The following is a 19,334-nucleotide window of genomic DNA, read 5'->3' on the forward strand; positions in this document are numbered from 1 at the left end:
TATTCCCACTTGAGCTCCATATACGTTAGTGATAGTTCTCATTTGTAATAAACCAGATTTTTAGGGCTCTGCCATCACTGGTTTCTGGGTTGATTTCCTCCTTCCATATACAACTACTTCAGAGACACTCAACTAAGCAATTTGCAAAGACCAAGAACAAGAACATTAGAGATATCACGTCCATGATCTCAGTAAAGTACCACCCATGCTTCTAAGAAAAAGAAAGAACAAGAAATATCCTCTGCTTCAAAAAGTTTTTCTAAGCCAGGTGTGGTGACTCACACTTATCATCACAGTACTTGGGAGGCTGAGACAGGAGGACCACAGGTTCATGTTCAGCCTCAGCTACTCAGGGAGGCCATCTGCGACTTACTAAGACCCTGTTTCAAAATAAAATAATAGCCGGCGTGGTGGTGCACGCTTGTAATCCCCACGCTTGGGAGGCAGAGACAGGAGGATCGCACTGGCTTAGGAGACCCTGTTTCCAAATAAAAATGTAAAAATAGGTCTGGGAGTGTAGCCCGGAGGTAGAAGGGCTTCCAGGAACCCCAGTACCACCAAAAAATAAATAAATAAAATAAAATAATAAAATAGGGCAGGGTGAATAGCTTGAATATATAATGCCCCTGGGTTCAGTCCCAGTAAAACAAAATATTCTATTTATTTATTTATTTATTTATTTATTTATTTATTTATTTATTTGTGGTACTGGGGTTCCTGGAAGCCCCTCTACCTCCGGGTTACACTCACAGACCTATTTTATACTTTTATTTGGAAACAGGGTCTCCTAAGCCAGCGAGGCTGGCTTCGAACCTGCGCGATCCTCCTGTCTCTGCCTCCCAAGCGCGGGGATTACGAGCGTGCGCCACCACGCCTGGCGATCAAAATATTCTTAATAAAGAAAATAACTATGTCATTTCCAGGAAAATGAATGGAACATGAGACTATTATATTGAGTGAGACTAGACATTTTCAGAAAGCAGATAGTTTTCTCTCATAGGTGAAAGCTACAGAGAAATACGAAACAGAAGAGACCTCAGAGAAAGGAACAGAGACTTCAGTGGGACAGTGGAGGGTTTAGGAGAGGGAGGACAGGAACGTCATGAAGCCTACAGTTGAGATAAGGCCGAGGACGTGTGTCAAGCTACCAACACAAACCCTAACATGCAGAGGAGGTAGAAGGAGGGCAGTAGGATTTGGAGGGAAACATACCTTGTGTGCATGTTTAATTGGATGCCTCTGAATCTTATTTTGATGTGTAATTACAATGTACCAAAAAGAATAAAAAAAGAAAATTAAAAGGCAAATGTGCTTTATGTATTTCTAACACAAAGGTATAATTTCTCGCGACAAGAGTATTTATAAACAGAGCCACAACTGCACTGTGTGAACAGTAAGTCAAAATCAATGGTTCAAAATTTTAAAAAATAATAATTTTTCTGTGTCAGGCATCTCCTAGGGATTCCTTCCTTCTTGCTTTCCGGATGTCCAGCTTTCCTGAATGTAAGTGCTTAGTCAAATGTTGTTTGTCTTTAAACATCATTAATAAATGACAGATGATTGAATTTTTTATTTTTCCTTTTAAAATAGTCATTACAAAAAAAAAACCAAAAATAAAATAAAATAAAATAGTCATTACATAGTAGTCATATAGGAAGCAGCTGTTCTATTTTGATGCTCTCTGACTTCACTCATAGCATCTAAAAATCAACTTAGATGACAACACTGAGCCTCAGAGATACTAAAATAATTCTGCAGAGCTGACAAGGTCCTAAGATAATTTGTTAGACTCTGAGTATGATGCTGGAAAATGTTTTATTGTGTCCCAGACAACAGAAAATTCTAAGTGGAGAACCAAAGATCTCCACAAATTGCAGGTACATGTAAGTAAAATTTTAGAATTCATTATGGTTTCCTGAGTGGAAATGAAATTGAGACCTGACACTGTCTCCTTTTGAGTTTGGATGGGCTGATTATAAATACAGATGAGAGTGTGTGTACAACTTCCAGGATATCCTAGGATGTGGACAGAGAGAAATTTGAATTATTATTATAATCATGTACTGAATTATTATATGTCTACATTTCTATAGTTGCCTTGATAGCTAATCATCCCTCTTATACTGCACAGATTTCTAAAGTCAGGGAAATTGCCTTGGGAGAGGGTTTTGCTGGATTGATCTGGAAGCCAGTAGTAGCTTTGGGTACAGCTGGAGGCCTTGAACAAGAGCAGAGGGGCCAGTCCTGTGTGGTGCTGCTTTACTGTAATCCCAGTCCTTAGGAAGATTAAAGGTTTGAGAACAGCCTCAACAACTTGGTGAGACTCTAACCCCCCAGCCCTTTTTATTTTTATTTGAAACAGGATCTCACTAAATTGCTGAGAATCTGAGTTGCTAAGGCTGGCCCCCAACTGTGAGCCTCCAGTCTCAGCCTCCCACGTAAGAGATGTGTGCCACTTCATCTGGCTGGAAAGCAAATCTTGAAGCAGATTTCTGATTCTCATCCCACAACCAGGAACATAAACTCCACAGTCCTCAGAGATGAAATATTGCCTCCCATATGGCTACCCAGCTCCAAGGTGAGAAAACAATAATACTTCTGAGAGTTCTCACACAAGCCCGGGTCCCCTCTGCACTTACTCAATTGCCATGTTTCTTTGCTGGGCCATGACCAAAGAGTTCAAATCCAAAGAACCTCATATGTCTGGTACACAAGGAATACTCAGCCTCAGTCCTCAGAACTGGGCATACCCTCCTGCAGAAAGCCATCCTGAAGTAGTCTCCCGAGGCACCCCAGGCAGCGAGTCCACTGTACTTGAGTCATCAGACAAGGTCTGGAGGGACAGGCTATTAATTATCAAGGAGCTCTTGGGGCTTGGTGCACAGAGCTCACAATTAGCCATATCGGCTCACTGTTACTTCAACCTCTAAGGACTTCCTAACATTTTTCTACTCAGTATAAAGCTTGTGTTACTATTTTCTATTTTTATATCTTTCTTTTTTTTTTCTTTTCTTCTTCTCAGTAATAGGGATCAAACACAGAAGCATTTTACCTCTGAGCTACGCTCCCAGCCTATTGTGTTGCTTAAACAAGATCTACTAAGTTACAGAGGATCTCACTAAGTTACTGAGACTAGATTCAAACTTGCAATCCTCCTGTCTCAGGCTCCCAAGTGCTAGGATATCAGGTATGCACCTTTGTGCCCAACTCCTATCATAATTTTTAAAGATCTATATGCTTTGCTTGTGATTTTTATTGGGATAATACACACAACAAAAAACTTCCAATTTTAACAATGTTGCATGCACTCTTCCTGACATTAATTACCTTCACATTGGTATGAAACTCACCATCACACATCTCCAGAAATTCTTCGCCTCCCCAAACTGAGACTATCATTTTTTTTTAAAAAGTCTATATTCCCTCCACTCCTCATCCCTTCCAGGCAATATTCTACCATAAAACATGCTGATACATTCAAGCCACTGATTCACTAAAGCACTGTGACCAGAGAGGCGATTTTTAAGATCGAGATGTTTATCTTCACTACATTTTCCAAACTATATTCCTAGTGGGTGACGCAAGACCTGAGGTTAGACTGTCCTGCTGTAGAGCCCCGTTGGGGTGCTTTCAATGTTCCTGTTCCTCCAGCTATAGTCGAAGAGATTCAACACCCTGTGGTAACTCTATCATGGGGCAACCACGCGCTTCCATGGGAAATGTGAGACGGCTGATGGAGGGTACACTCCAAAGCCTGTTTCCTAAAATGAGCAAACAACTGACAGGTGAGACCGCAGGTGGAGAACACTCTATACTTCCAAACCATCGTCAGGATTCACAGAATAGAGGAAATAATGTTATACTAAGAGAAAAGGATTGCAACACGGGAGATAAAATAAACGTATGACACCAGAAAAATACCCAATGATGTTATTATTAAGGAGGATTTTTTTGTGTGTGTGTGTCTTTTTGGACTGGGGATCAAACCCAGGGAAGGGCACTTGCCAGGCAAGCACTTTGCCACTGAGCTACATCCCAGCCCCCAATGATGCTATTCTTAAGGACGTCAGGCCAGAGCCAGGTATGGTGGTACACAGCTGCAATCCCAGTATTGGGAGGCTGAGAGAAGAGAATCACAGGTTAAAGGACAGCCGGAGAGAGACCTCCAGCAACCTCGCATGACTCTGTTTCAAAATAAAAATAAAGGCCGGGCGTGGTGGCGCACGCTTGTCATCCCCGCGCTTGGGAGGCGGAGACAGGAGGATCGCGCAGGTTCGAAGCCAGCCGCGCTGGCGTAAGAGACCCTGTTTCAAAAATATAAAATAGGTCTGGGAGTGTAGCCCGGAGGAAGAAGGGCTTCCAGGAACCCCAGTACCACCAAAATAAATAAATAAATAAATAAATAAATAAATAAATAAATAAATAATAAAAATAAAAAGGGCTGGGAGTATAGCTTAGAGGTTGAATGTCCCCAGACTAAATCTCTAGTACCAAAACAAAGTGTCAGTCCAGGTAAGATTAGGAACTTCCATAGGATGACCAAAGAAACTTCCACATTCTCCAAGGAGGTGATTGATAAGGCCATCAAATTGTGCATCTGGTACTGGGTTGAAAAGAAGTAGTGACAGTGGACATCCTTGTCTTGTTCCTGTTTTTAGAGGGAATTCTCGAAGTTTTTCCCCATTTAATATGATGTTGGCTGTGGGCCTATTGTAGATAGCCTTTATGATGTTGTACTTGAGACTCTAGCCAGAGCAGTAAGCCAATAACAGTAAATCAGATGAGTATAAGTAGGAAAAGAACTGAAGAATTCAAACTTTCACTATTTGCAGATGACATGATATTATACTTAGAAGATCTAACAAACTCAACCAAAAGGCTTATAAAATAAAAAATAGGGCTTGGGATGTAGCTTGGCAGTAAAATATATGCTGGGAACTTGCATTATTTTTTCTTTATTCCTTCCCTCCTTTTCCCAGAATGTGTCCCAGGCTATGATATAAAAACACCGAATCTAACAGGTGCCTCAGAATTCCATCTCCTGGTCCTCTCAGAGGACCCAGAGCTGCAGCCCGTCCTCTCTGGACTATTCTTGACCATGTTCCTGGTCACGGTGCTGGGGAACCTGCTCATCGTCCTGGCCGTCGGCTCTGACTCTCACCTCCACACCTCCATGTACTTCTTCCTCTGCAACCTGTCCTTGGCGGACATCTGTTTCGTCTCCACCACGGTCCCCAAGATTATACTGGACATTCAGACCCACAGCAGCGTCATCTCCTATGCGGGCTGCCTGACACAGATGTCTTTCTTTGCCATTTTTGGTTGTATGGATGGCATGCTTCTGACCGTGATGGCCTATGACCGGTTCGTGGCCATCTGTCACCCCCTGCAGTACACGCTCATCATGAGCCCTCGAGCGTGTGGCTTGCTAGTTTTGACATGTGTTGTGTTTAGCCTTTTGAATTCCCTGCTGCACAATTTGACCATCTTATACTTTACCAACTTCAAGGATATGGAAATTTCCAATTTCTTTTGTGACCCCTCAGAACTCCTTAATCTCCTATGTTCGGACACCTTCTCTAATTATGTTGTCAGGTGTTTTATTGGCACGATGCTTGGCTTTCTTCCCATCTCAGGGATCCTTTTCTCTTATTATAAAATCGTCTCCTCCATTCTGAGAGTCCCCTCCTCGGGTGGGAAGTACAAAGCCTTCTCCACCTGCGGGGCTCACCCGGCAGTCGTTTGCTTGTTTTATGGAACCGGCCTTGGCGTGTACCTTGGCTCAGCCGTCTCACATTCCCCCAGGAAGGGTGCGGTGGCCTCCGTGATGTACACAGTGGTCACCCCCATGCTGAACCCCTTCATCTACAGCCTGAGGAACAGGGACATTAAAAGGGCCCTGAGGAGGCTCCTCTGCAGGACCCACGGCACCCATTTGAAAGTAGGTTGAAGAAGACAACCAAATTAATCTTATATGCCAACAGTTCAGTGCATTATTTTCAATGTGTTTGCTTTAATTTCTTCTCATGTTTTAGAGTCGAATGGTGTGGAACACTGGCACAGAACGGATGAATAGAAATTTTTCTAAATATGCGGACACAACTTCTGTTTGGGAATGAGGAGACCGTGTAGAAATGCGTGACGCAGATCATTGCACACGGTGAACATAATTAATATCACTATACTGTGCACTTAAATGGTTAAAATGTCTCTTGTTGACGTGTATATTTTAACATAATAAGTCATGAAATAAAATGCAAATGGCTTTCAAAAAACTAACAACATTAGAAAAGTGATTATTATATACACCCTTCCTGCTCAGTGTTAGAAGAGCCCCCAGTTTTAATGAACTTTTTTTTTTGGGGGGGTGGTACTGGGGTTCCTGGAAGCCCTTCTACCTCCGGGCTCCACTCCCAGACCTATTATATATATATTCCAAATTTTTTTTTTAATTTGGAAACAGGGTCTCTTAAACCAGCGAGACTGGCTCCGAACCAGCGCGATCCTCCTGTCTCCGCCTCCCAAGCACGAGGATGACAAGTGTGCGCCACCACAGCCGGCTTAATGGACTTTAATTTCTTCTTATTTCACTAGTAATATTAGGAAGTCCCTAGAGATTGGGATAACAATAATCACCCCTTCTAATTATCTTTCTATTTCTGTTTTGGGGACTGAACCAGGGACATCCTACCTCTGAGGTTCCCCCCCAACCCTATTTTATTTTGAATTTTGAAGCAGGGTCTCACTAAGGTGTTGAAGGACCTAAGTTTCTAAGACCTGCCTCAAGCCTGTGATTTCAGTCTCATCTTCTCGGTGCTGGGATTGCAGGTGTGAGGCATCACACTCTGCTCATTCTGGCTAATTGTAAGGCCTGTGCGTGGAGCCGCCAATGTCCTGCAGTGACAAATGACCAGTCCGTGTCCCCAGCCCTTCGGCCTGGTCATTCTAAGTCCAGTGAGTGCGAAACCTGCATCTCCTTCTCCCATCGCTGTCTATATCAGGCATCCCTCATCTCACACTTTGTTGATGTCAGTCCTGAGGATGGAGCCTGAGCTTTCTCCAGGATTTGAGCAGAGAGAGAGGCATGGGTCCTCAGTCCGTGGTCCAGGCTGAGCAGAGGCTCGAGAACTCAATAAAGAGCTGAGGGAGAGGATGGGTGGGGAAAGAATACTGAAAGTTTGTCCCTCGTCAGATACTTGGGTAACAAGAGTGAAGGACACACTTGAGCGACGTGAGATGTAAAGGTTTTGTTCTTGGTTGTGGGTGAGATCCATACGTGGCGTTCAAAACTCTGCTTTTCTCCCACCCACACTGCCTCTACGTCCCGTAGCCTTCTCATTTATGATAACAGAAAATGTTTTTCCCTCAAAGTATTTTGGGGGGGAGAGAAGTACTGGAGATGGCACCTAGGCTAATTCTACCATTGAGCAATAATAAGTAGAAGGCAAATCTTGATATTGTTGAATTTAAATATCCTGTTACTTGAAGTCATAGTTTACCAAGTTTTCTACTAATTCCACCAACAGTGTAAAAGATTTTTAAAACATTGAACCTCATTATGTTGTATAATTGCAATGAGCTAATAAAATCACTTTTACTAAAAAAAAAATTTGAAAAATTTACCCCTGAAGGGCTAATTGGGTGATGCATGCATGTCTGTCTTCACCATCTTGTACCCCCATTAAGATGTATGACTACAATGTACCAATAAAATAAATAAATAAATAAATAAATAATTTTGAAAATTTAAAAAAAAATAATAAGTGCCCCGAGTTTTCACAGCAGAAACTCGAATCCTGGGACCTGTGATAGCCATTTGTAACACAGTTTAAAAAGACAGCAAAATGTGTAAATTCTGAGGACTTGCTCAAATTATTTTGTGGCTCGTATTCTCGTGTTTCATGACAGTGGGGTAGTAACCAGGGTTAGGGAGGCAATGAATATATTGGCTTTTGAGAATGGGTGCAAACTTTTAGTGTGGGAAAATGAAATGTTTCTGGAGACAAATCATGGTGTTGATTAAACAATGCCATAAATGTGATGGGTGCTACTGAACTGAGCACAAAAAGATTGGAACTAGGCTAAACGAGATCAGCCAGTCTCGGAAAGTGAAGGCTTGTATATTTTCTCTCCTATGTAAAAGTTATAGAGGAATTGGGAAATAAAAAGAGACTTCAGCTAAATGAAGAGAGATTCCAGTAAGATAATGGAAGGAAGTTAAGGAAGGGAGGCGAGAAGGGGAGAGAGATTTATGAAGAAAACAGTCCAGATACAGCTGTGTACATACACAGAATTATCAACACCGATATCACAAACGTATACAGGGAGGAAGCAGGGTGGCATATGGACGTAAACACATCAAGTGCTCTGCGCATGTGTGTTATCACTCTGGACCTCATATGATGTATAATTACCATATACCCATAAAAGTATGTAAAAGAGAAAGACAAAATTGGCAATATACTTCACCACAATAGACAGTGGACTTGAAATACAGATGGATCTTTAAAAAAAAAATAAGAAATAGCCGGGCGTGGTGGCGCACGCTTGTCATCCCCGCGCTTGGGAGGCGGAGACAGGAGGATCACACAGGTTCGAAGCCAGCCGCGCTGGCGTAAGAGACCCTGTTTCAAAAATATAAAATAGGTCTGGGAGTGTAGCCCGGAGGTAGAAGGGCTTCCGGGAACCCCAGTACCACCAAAAAAAAAAAATAATAATAATAGTCAATAATTCCCTAGAGCTTTCTGCTTACTTGAAGAAGAGACCATAACTTCAGGGAATTTTCATTTTCTGCTTTTCTTTCTCCTCTAATATTGGGAAGTCCTCAGAGATTTGGAGAACCTGCGCCGATGTGGCTAATTATAAGCTCTGTTCATGGAACCCTAAGTTTATATAGTCGTCCACAATCAGCCTGTCCCTGCATACTTTTCAGCGTGATGGCTCCAGTTGAGTGAGAGCCGTACATCATCGTCTCCTCCCATGGTTGTCTGCATCGCAGAGTTTCTATCTCACTCTGTCATCTGCGTACACGGACTGGGCCTTCACTAGAGATATGGCGGAGAAGTGGCCCTGGATCTTCAGCCCTTGGTCATGATCCAGCAGAGACCCAGCTTTGCCCAGTAAGTGCCAAGGGAGAGGAGGTACGGAGGAGAGACGATTTGGAAACATCAGGATGAACGTACAGTGTGTGTAACCAGAGGAGGGGATACCAATGTGTGCATTTTCAGCTATGGCCACTGTGAGGTTTATATTCATGGCTTTCATTGGGGGTCTCAGAAACCTCATTCAATACTTTCCTATACACACACACACACACAGAGTTTCTACTTTCCATAAAAATCTCATCCATGGGGGCATAAAATGGATCCCTAATCTCTCTGCATTACAAAGTTGAGGATAAGTATAGTATCATAAAATCATGTACCACTGTGGAGAGATCCCTGAGCGCCAGGCTCTAAGATCTGTGTTGTATGTCGTTTGCTTCGATCTGTCTGCAAATCTTCCCAAGGTTAGACGTGCCTTCTTATGTTTATTTTTTCAGAAAATGAAGAAATTCAGAATTTTTATGTAACTCATGCTAGGATTTTAGTTCCAGTCTAACAGGCTCCATACATTCTTCGCCCATCACGCTTTGCATCAGAAAATTGCTCTAAGATGCCGTAGTTCCATCCATCCTGAGGAGTGAGGCTGAGCACTAACACCTAACAGCTTTAGACCCATGGTTTTGACAGCGGCCGAGCAACTAAACCCAGTAAGTTCTGAGGGACACATTACATGTAGGAAAGGAACACTGCTTTCTGATGATCAGAATGTATAAGACAGTTTGGATGGTCAGATGGGAAAGTACCAATACACAAATTAGTTACGAAGATTGTGGTTTTAAAATACTTCTACTGGTGCATTGTGATTATACATCATAGGTTCACAGTCATATCCCCATTCACACAGCTCTCGACGAGCTTTCCTTCAAGCTCAGCCAGGATACCCACCCCTTGTTCTATGTAACAGGAATGTGAAAGGTGATACATATATACATATATATACACATATATACACATATATATACACATATATACACTACCAGACATATATATATCTGTGGTGTGTATTTATAATGTAGACAGGAACTGAAGCAAAATACATATATATATATATATGTGTGTGTGTGTGTGTGTGTGTGTGTGTGTGTGTGTGTGTGTGTCTGGGAGTGTACCCCGGATGTAGAAGGGTTTCCAGGAACCCCAGTGCCACCAAAAAAAAAAAGAAAAGAAAAGAAAAGAAAGGGTATGTTTCCCTGTGATCATGGACTTGTTAGACCTAATACTGTCTCCAACATTGTGCAGTTGAGTGTCTCTAAAGTAAATGTAAATAGAGGTGAAAATACAGAAATCAGTAAGAAAAGAGAGCTAAGAAGTTCAGGTTTATCACAAGTAAGAAATAGCTGAAAGTATGGAGATCTCAAACGCAAACATTTCGCCTGTGGATATTTAAATTTAAAATATAGACACAGTGTGGGTGGCTTACTTACTTCATGTGTCCAAATCTTCTTTCCCTCTCAAAAGGTGCTCAAGCAGTATAGAACCTCAGAATCTAACATCTGTGCTAGAATTTCATCTTGTGACCCTCTCAGAGGACCCCGAGCTGCAGCCCGTCCTCTCTGGACTCTTCCTGACCATGTTCCTGGTCGCGGTGCTGGGGAACCTGCTCATCGTCCTGGCCGTCGGCTCTGACCCCCGCCTCCACACCCCCATGTACTTCTTCCTCTGCAACCTGTCCTTGGCGGACATCGGCTTCATCTCCACCACGGTCCCCAAGATGATCGTGGACCTCCAGACGCACAGCGGAGCCATCTCCTACGCGGGCTGCCTGGCACAGATGTCATTTTTTATCCTTTTTGGAAATATGGATAACATGCTTCTGACGGCGATGGCCTACGACCGGTTCGTGGCCATCTGTCACCCCCTGCGTTACTCGGTCATCATGAGCCCCCACCTCTGTGTCTTCTTAGTGCTGGTGTCGTTTTTCATTACACTCTTGGATTTGCTGCTACACAACTTGATTGTCTTATACTTTATTTATTTCAAGGATGTGAAAGTTGCCAATTTCTTCTGTGAACCTTCTCAACTGCTGAGTCTCGTATGTGCTGGTACCTCTGCCAATAAGACCATCGTGTATTTTATTGGTGCCGTATTGAGGGTTTTTCCTGTCTGGGGGATTCTTTTCTCTTATTACAAAATTGTTTCCTCCATTCTCAGAAGCCCCGCATCTGGCAGGAGCTACAAAGCCTTTTCCACGTGTGGGTCTCACTTGGCGGTTGTCTGCTTATTTTATGGGACAGGTCTTGTAGTGTACCTTGGGTCAGCTGTGTCACATTCTCCCAGAAACATGGCGGTCTCCTCAGTGATGTACACAGTGGTCACCCCTATGCTGAACCCCTTCATCTACAGCTTCAGAAACAGGGATCTCAAAATGGCCCTGAGGAGGCTTCACCGAAGAGCCGTCTAATTAGACGCAGGGCCTGTGGTGTGTATTTAGAACGTAGACAGGTTCTGAAGCAAAAGTGGATCTGTAGACCTGTCGGTGCTCCCTGCTGCTCCCATGGATTTTGTAGACTGCAGGCTTTAACTACTTGTCCTGTTTCCCAGAAGTTTGTTCATTGCCAGAGTTGAGAGAATTAGGGATATGGACCTTTTGAGATGAGTACAAAATCTTAGCTTGGGAAGAGGATTTCTGGAAATAGGTGTTAGTCATAGTTGCACAACAGTAAATATAATTAACACCAGTGAATAGTAGACAGTAGACATAAAAATTAACGCTAGTGAACAGTAGACATAAAACTGCTAAAATGCAAATTTGGGTATATGTATTTGCCCCAATAAACAATGAAAACTACAGATAAGTCTTAGGGGGGAAAAGACACGAAAGAAAGAAAGTGAAAATTTCCTCCTGAATTGACAAAATGCCCCAAAATTTGATGGATATTCAGCTCCTCTTTTCCCCCACTAATAATTAATAAATTCTTAATCCTATGTGGTGATGTATACTTGTAATCCTAGTAGTTAGGAGGCTGAGAAAAGAGGATAGAAGGTTCAAGGCCAGCCTCAACAACTTAGTGAGATCTTGTTTTAAAAATAAATAAATAAGCCGGGCGTGGTGGCGCACGCTTGTAATCCCCGCGCTTGGGAGGCAGAGACAGGAGGATCGCGCAGGTTCGAAGCTAGCCGCGCGCGCTGGCTTAGGAGACCCTGTTTCCAAATAAAAATGTAAAAATAGGTCTGGGAGTGTAGCCCGGAGATAGAAGGGCTTCCAGGAACCCCAGAACCACCTAAATAAATAAATAAATAAATAAATAAATAAATAAATAAATAATAAATAAGAGTGGAGGTATAGCTCAACAATAGAGAGCCCCTAGGTTCAATCGCTACCATTAAAAAGTCCTTAGAGATTCGGTGACATCTACCTATCTGACTAATTGTAACCTGCGTGCATTGTACCATCAAAGTCATGGTATAGTAAATATTTAACCTGTGCCTCCAAACCCTCAGTTTGATATCTCTAGCCCAGTGAACTCCACGCAGGTGTCTCCTCCTACGGTGTCTGAGCCAGGAATCTTGTATCTCCCTCTGTATTCATGCTGAGCCTGGGGTAAGAGTTTTAAAGCATCACTCAGTGTGAGGCGGTGTATTTGTACTGGATCTGTATTCTTTGGCCATGACCCAAGAGAAGCATCTTAACCAATCAGTGCTGAGAATAATGCTAGATGGAAGAAGGCCATTAAAAACGTGGTTTCCTCCTTATCAGGACTCACCTGGTTGTTTAGGTGGCCAGAAGGCAGGGCTACCAACAAGCACAATTACAGCTATGAGGAGTAGACGCCTGTGCTCTGCTTTGCTCCCGGGGGTCCCAGGTAGCTCACGCAGTTTTCACTGTCTTCCCACACTTGCTACATTGCCATCCACATGTTACCCATGAGAGCTCGCGATGGCATCCCCACACCTGTCCCCAAGCTCCCTGGAAGGGTAGCAAAGGGGATGATAAGGAGGGAGGATGACGGGAACCCTAACATTATTAACCATATTGACGGCTCCCCATGCTCTGAGCGGCGTGAGGCTGATTTCACTCAATCTGCATAGCTTTCCTCCAAGGACCTGCTTCATCCTTCCAGAAAGGAATGAGAGATGGTATTTTTAATGTAACTACTCTTGAGTTGTTAGGTTTAAAAAATGATAAAAGAAACATTTTGACCGGTCTGTCTGAATCCAGACATGGGACATCCTGCCAGGAGAATCCTGATACGTTGTCCTTGGCAACAAGATAAAGTTATACCTCCCCCACCACTCTGGGAAGAGAATAACCACTCATGCTTGTCCTCTGAGAGGTTCCTGACAGATCACAGGAAAAACCAGTGGCAGATACCCGCTGTGTCCATTACGGGAAGGAGGGCTAGAGAGAGCAGGCATGGAGCTCAGAAAGAATAAACACAAGATGCTTCAGCCCAGGTTTCCCTCTTGCCCCTCCTCAGAATCTTCAGGGCTGTTCACACCCTCCTGCATCCTTATGATCAACTGACCGATTGTAAAAGGAGACTTAAAGGCTGAGACCAGACAATCACAGGCTCAAGGCCAGCATCAGCAACATAGCAACCCTCAGCAATGTAGGAGATCCTGTTTTCAAACAAAAAATAAAAAAGATCTGGAAGTGTAACTGGGAAGTAGAATGCCTCTGGATTCAATCTCCAGTACTACAAAGGTAAAAGGAGAAAAAGGTAGAAGAGAAGGGCGAGAAGGAGAAGGAAGAAAAGGAGGAGGAGGAGGAGAAGGAGGAGGGGGAGGAGGAGAGCTAAAGTTAAGATTTTATACCAATACTACTCAAAATTGGCCAGAGATTAGAAGCGCTGCTCAGATGTACTCTGATTTAGAACTTTGGCCTCTGCTCAAATTTATCTCGTGGTTAGAGGCAATGAAAATTTTAGCACCTCAAATGCAGAATCTGACAATTTTATTTTGAATATTGCGTACTTCTTGAACACAGCCAGGTGATTAATATCTCTGAGTGAAGCACTGTTATCTGAGTTGATTTCTAGTTCATACAACTGCACGGAGTGTGGATTAAATGCGTAACCAGTGTTCCTTTTGTGACTAAGTGATGTGTATATAAAATTAGCATGAAATAAAATTTTGATAGCATTGTTAGCTTTATTGATAGTATTAAACTTTCTATAATTTAAATGAAGTATCTGATATGCAAAGTTACTGGTTTCCTACTTCTGCAATAGCACATCATACTTTGTCCTTAGAGAACTACATGCTATATACGTGTAGAAAATGTTTAACTCTATTTTGCTTCTGATTCCCCAGATCCTACACCTTGCTTGGCCCACAAGAGGTCTTAAAATTAAAGTCAGCAATGTCAAAGGTATCACCACCAGGTTTGCTAACATGTGTGGGAACCAAAAAGGGGAGAGGTAGGATCTGGAAGGAAACACGCCAAGTGCTGTACATGCATGTTATATATAACACTGAACGTCACTGTGATGTATGATTGCAGTGCACTAATAAAATAACTATTTAAAATTCCAGCTTAAGGACTGAGTAGAGCGTTTCTTGGTTCAAAACAATTGGCTGCAACCCATGTGACTCCAATATGCTCAGGTCTACCCTGCAAAGATTACTTCTCCCCAGAGAGGGACATGTCTAAAGTGTATGTTAAGAGTAAGATCAATTTGTAGTGCTGTATCTATTTGTTCTGTATCTTTCATCAAGCCTTCTCATCCTTCCACTCTCATCCTCCTTCACTATTTTCTGGTCTCTGTCCTCATTTTCCTGAAGTCTCCTTTCCTTCCTCTTTTCTCTTTATCTTCCGCCTAGGAGAGAAGGCATATGACCCTTCATTTTCTGCACGGCTGATCTCAGTTAACATGATACCACTTCTATTTTTCTGCAAATGACATAATTTTATTATTTATGGCTGAGTAGAACTCCACTGCATGTTATTACATTTCATTTATCCATTCATGTGTTTACAGACAGGTTGATTCCATAATTTGGCCACTGTGATTTGTGCTGCTATAAACATAGGTTTGCGTGTATCGCTATAGTACACTAACTTTAATTCTCTTGGAGAGATACTGAGTCATATGTTGGGTCTATTCCTAGTCTTTTGATGAACCTCCTACTGACCTCCATTAGTGGTTGTACTAACCTACAATCCCACCCACAATGGATGAGAGTTCCTATTTCCCCACATCCTTGCCAGAATTTGTTATTGATACCTTTGCATATGTACACAGCATTATTTAAACTGTTTCTCTCACTCGGTATCTCTATTTCCCTTCCCTCCTCCCTCTCTAAGTCTCCTTTCTCTGTTATACTAGTATTTTTCCTTCATTATCACTTTCAACACTTGATCCATCTTTACGTTGAAAGTACAATCATTGTTCTTACAACCTGCGGGATAGCACAGAGTGCAATGTGGGATAGTGTCAGGTTCCAGGCTATTGTGCCACCCACCTTTAGAGTTTTCCTTCCAGAAATTTGATGAATTAAAAAAAAGTTTCCTTTAGAAGTGTTTTAAGATTAAATAAGGCCAAGCATGTAAAATGAAAATCCCAATACTTATATGGTAGACCCTTTGATTCAATCATTTTCATTTCATTTCTTCCAAGGAAGGTAAGAATACCACTAAGGTAAAGATCATTAACATTCAAACATTGGTTGGTTTTGCTTTTTCTTCTTTTGTCTTGTTGGTACTGGGTTTTTTGTTTCGTTGGTACTGGGATTGAACCCAGGAATGGTCTACCTCTGAGATAAACCCTCAGCCCCTTTGATTTTTTACTTTGAAAAGGGGTCTTGCTAAGTTGCTGAAGCTACTCTCAAACTTGTTCCCTTCCTGTCTCAGCTTTCCAAGTAGTGAGATTACGGACATGCACCGCCACGCCAGAATAAAACAATGTTTTATTAAAATAAAACATTTTATAAATAATAAAATATTATAATAATAATAAAACATTTATAATAATAAAATTTATATTTATTACATAATAATTGTTACATAAATAATATAATTTATAATAATAAAACATGCTTGCTTTAAGTGTTCTACATCTCGTTGGAAGTCTCAACACCTGTAGGAAATCTCTTCAAATACGAAACTTTACAAACCACGTGTAAGAAAGAGATGTTAAAATGGAGGCACCTGGGGTACAGAATGGTAGATAACTTTTCTAAAAAATGTAACTACTTGAGAAAATCATTGAGAAACAAATACGAAAATATGCAAAAACAAAGTCATAGGTGCCCTGAAAATACAAGAAATTAAGGGTACCATTTAGGAGTGAGAAAGAGCCATAATATTAAAATTCACATTTTTCTTAAGGAAGGGCACACAAATCTACACAATTCTTTGGTCAGTGCTGAGAACCAGAGGCCACTCGGCTGAGGAGTCTCCCCAGGGCCCCCTTCACGTCCCTGTTCCTCAGGCTGTAGATGAAGGGGTTCAGCATGGGGGTGACCACAGTGTACATCACAGAGGCCACCATGCTTCCTTGTAAAGAATGAGTTACAGAAGAGCTGAGGTAAACCCCAATTCCTGTGCCACAGAACAAGGAGACCACGCAGAGGTGAGACCTGCAGGTGGAGAAGGCTTTGTACTTGCTGGCCATGGAGGACATCCTCATTAAAGAGGAGATGATCTGAGAGTAAGAAAAAAGGATCCCTGTGACAGGGAACATACCCAGCAAGGCAGTTGCCACATACATACAAATATTATTGACAAGGGTGTCAGAGCTGGCCACCTTCAGAAGCTGAGCCAGCTCACAGAAGAAGTGTGGGATCTCGGTGTCAATGGAGAAGGTCAGCCGCTTCAGCAGTAGAGTATGAATCAGGGAGACCCAGAACATAATGACCCAAGACATCAGAACCAGGAGGACACAGAGCCGGGGGTTCATGATGACCGTGTAGTTCAAGGGGTGGCAGATGGCCACGTAGCGGTCGTAGGCCATGATGGTCAGTAGTAAGTTATCCATTCCAACAAAAATCACATAAAAATATGCCTGAGTGAGACACTGCATGTAGGAGATGGCTTTGCTCTGTGCCCGGATGTTCACCAGCATCTTGGGGACCGTGGTGGAGATGAAGCAGATGTCAGTGAAGGACAGGTTGCAGAGGAAGAAGTACATGGGGGTGTGGAGGCGGGAGTCAGAGCCGACGGCCAGGACGATGAGCAGGTTCCCCAGGACGGTGACCAGGTACAGGGACCAGAATAGTCCAAAGAGGACGGGCTGCAATTCTGGATCTTCTGAGAAGCCCAGCAGGAGGAACTGGGAAATTCCTGTGTAGTTTTCTGCTCTCATGTTACAGCTGTATTTGCTGAAGAAAGAGGGAAAAGTCAACGTTCAATAGAAAACCAACCAATGCCTCCAGTGGTCTGTAGAGTGTCATCCTTGCCTGGACCCCTTTGACTGTCCATTGCATCCTGACAGTGGCGGTCATCACTCAGCCACGCCACAGCTCATTCCACTCCCAAATGCATGTGATCCTTCACACTTCCTCTAACAGAAAGTTTCTCTCTTTACATCGTTGACTCACTCGTTTTACTTCTCCTGTTTGGCTTTATAAGATAATTTTTATGTGATGTGACCACTCCAATGTAATTAAAGTCATTTCATGTATTATTTTCTTCTTTGATAATATGCATACTTCTTTGTTGTAATGCCTCTACAGTAGTGAATAGACATGAATTTTTAACATAAAAACCTTTATTCTATGGCCAGACACTTCACAGTAATACAACAGCTGACTCACTGTGTCTTAATGTTTTTCTTTCTAAATATTAGGGTGTCCTGGTGTTGAGGTATATGACAGTAATCCCAGCACTTGAGATGCTTAGAGAGGAGGATCATAGGTTTGTGGTCACTCTCAGCAACTTATCAAGACCTTGTTTCAAATCAGAAATAAAACAGGGTTAGACTGTGGCTCAGAGGTAGAATGCCCCTGGATTCAATCCCCAATACCATTTTTTAAAAAGAGGTTGTTATTGTTACACTGTAAGGATCAAAATTCATTTGTTCATAGTAGGAGTTTCAATAAAAGATAGCTGTGATATTGTCATTATTATTATAACCCCTTATTATAATTATTTCAGATACATAACTCTTCTAAGTTACAGTATAAAGCTGTTATTTTAAAACTGGTTTCTTAAGTCAGACTTTCTGGAATAAAGTTTTGGTCCATCCACATACCATCTTTGAGACCTTAACAAAATTATTTAACCTCTCTTAATTGCAAACACTTCACCTCTACAGTGTAAGCTGTAAACACTATATGGCAGAGTTGAAGACTGAAATTAAATGACAAGATGGAATTGTTGTCCTGTGGTTTCAATGACATACAATGGACATTCCAGAGATGTCAACTTCAAATGTATGTTATTATTATTTGGGGGGGGGGTTGGTACTGGGGTTCCTGAAAACCCTTCTACCTCTAGGCTACACTCCCAGGCACCTACTTTTTATGTTTTTTTTTTTATTTGGAAGCAGGGTCTTTTAAGCTGGCACGGCTGGCTTCAAACCTGAGCAATCCTCCTGTCTCCGCCTCCCAAGCATGAGGATTACAAGTGTGTGCCACCACCCCCCGCCAAACGTATGTTATTAACATCTCAATCTGTTTTACTTCCTGGTGAGGTTGTGGAGAAGTGGGAACTCTAATACATTGTTGGTAGGATTGCAAATTAGTGCAACCATTTTGGAAAACAGTACGGAGGATCCTCAGAAGAATGGTAATGAACTTGCCATTCGATCCAGCAATATCACTTCTGGGTATCTACCCAAAACAATGAAAACCAAACTACCAAACTAATGCGTGCATATCTATGTTCATAGCTGCACAAATCATAATTACCAAACTATAGAACCATCCAAGACGTCCATCCACAGATGAATGGATTACAAAACTATGGGATAGGTACACAGTGGATTTCTACTCAGCCGTGAAGATAAACACAACTAGGTCATTTACAGGGAAATGGATGGAACTGAAGAACATTATGCTATCTGAGATTTTTCAGTCACAAAAAAATAAGAAAACGGATGCTTTTCTTAATATTCAGAAGCTAGGGGGGAAATGGGTCATTGGAGGAACGCTAGATGAAGAAGGAGAAACTATAAATGAGCAAATAAGGCGACCTAACTGAGGCGGATAGGAGAGGGGAGAGGGAAATTCCTTAATGTACATGATGTACATTCACAAACATATCAAAGTCAGTCACTAAGCCAACATGAGAAGGAGGGAGGGAGGAGGAAATGAGGTGGGAATTGAGTAAGAGTTAATTGGGTTATG

The 19,334-nt window shown here is 42.2% G+C and overlaps 1 protein-coding gene across 1 annotated transcript in view; it reads right to left on the reverse strand.

Moving 5' to 3' along the window:
• LOC308276671 (uncharacterized protein) overlaps positions 1 to 19,334 on the reverse strand; it is a gene marked incomplete at its 3' end in the record, with an annotated part of 35,231 nt that overhangs the window by 1,036 nt on the left and 14,861 nt on the right. Inside the window, exons 2-9 of the mRNA XM_080715494.1 lie at positions 16,420 to 17,366; positions 15,394 to 15,446; positions 14,019 to 14,092; positions 12,809 to 12,837; positions 10,674 to 10,862; positions 9,013 to 9,236; positions 5,162 to 5,428; positions 2,751 to 2,866 (exon numbers count right to left, since the gene is read on the reverse strand). Of these exons, the coding sequence (XP_080571620.1) occupies positions 2,751 to 2,866; positions 5,162 to 5,428; positions 9,013 to 9,236; positions 10,674 to 10,862; positions 12,809 to 12,837; positions 14,019 to 14,092; positions 15,394 to 15,446; positions 16,420 to 17,366 (1,899 nt within the window). The remainder of the gene's footprint in view (positions 1 to 2,750; positions 2,867 to 5,161; positions 5,429 to 9,012; positions 9,237 to 10,673; positions 10,863 to 12,808; positions 12,838 to 14,018; positions 14,093 to 15,393; positions 15,447 to 16,419; positions 17,367 to 19,334) is intronic.

This window comes from Muscardinus avellanarius (assembly GCF_963383645.1).
Source record: "Muscardinus avellanarius genome assembly, chromosome: 18".
NCBI classification, from domain to species: domain Eukaryota; kingdom Metazoa; phylum Chordata; class Mammalia; order Rodentia; family Gliridae; genus Muscardinus; species Muscardinus avellanarius.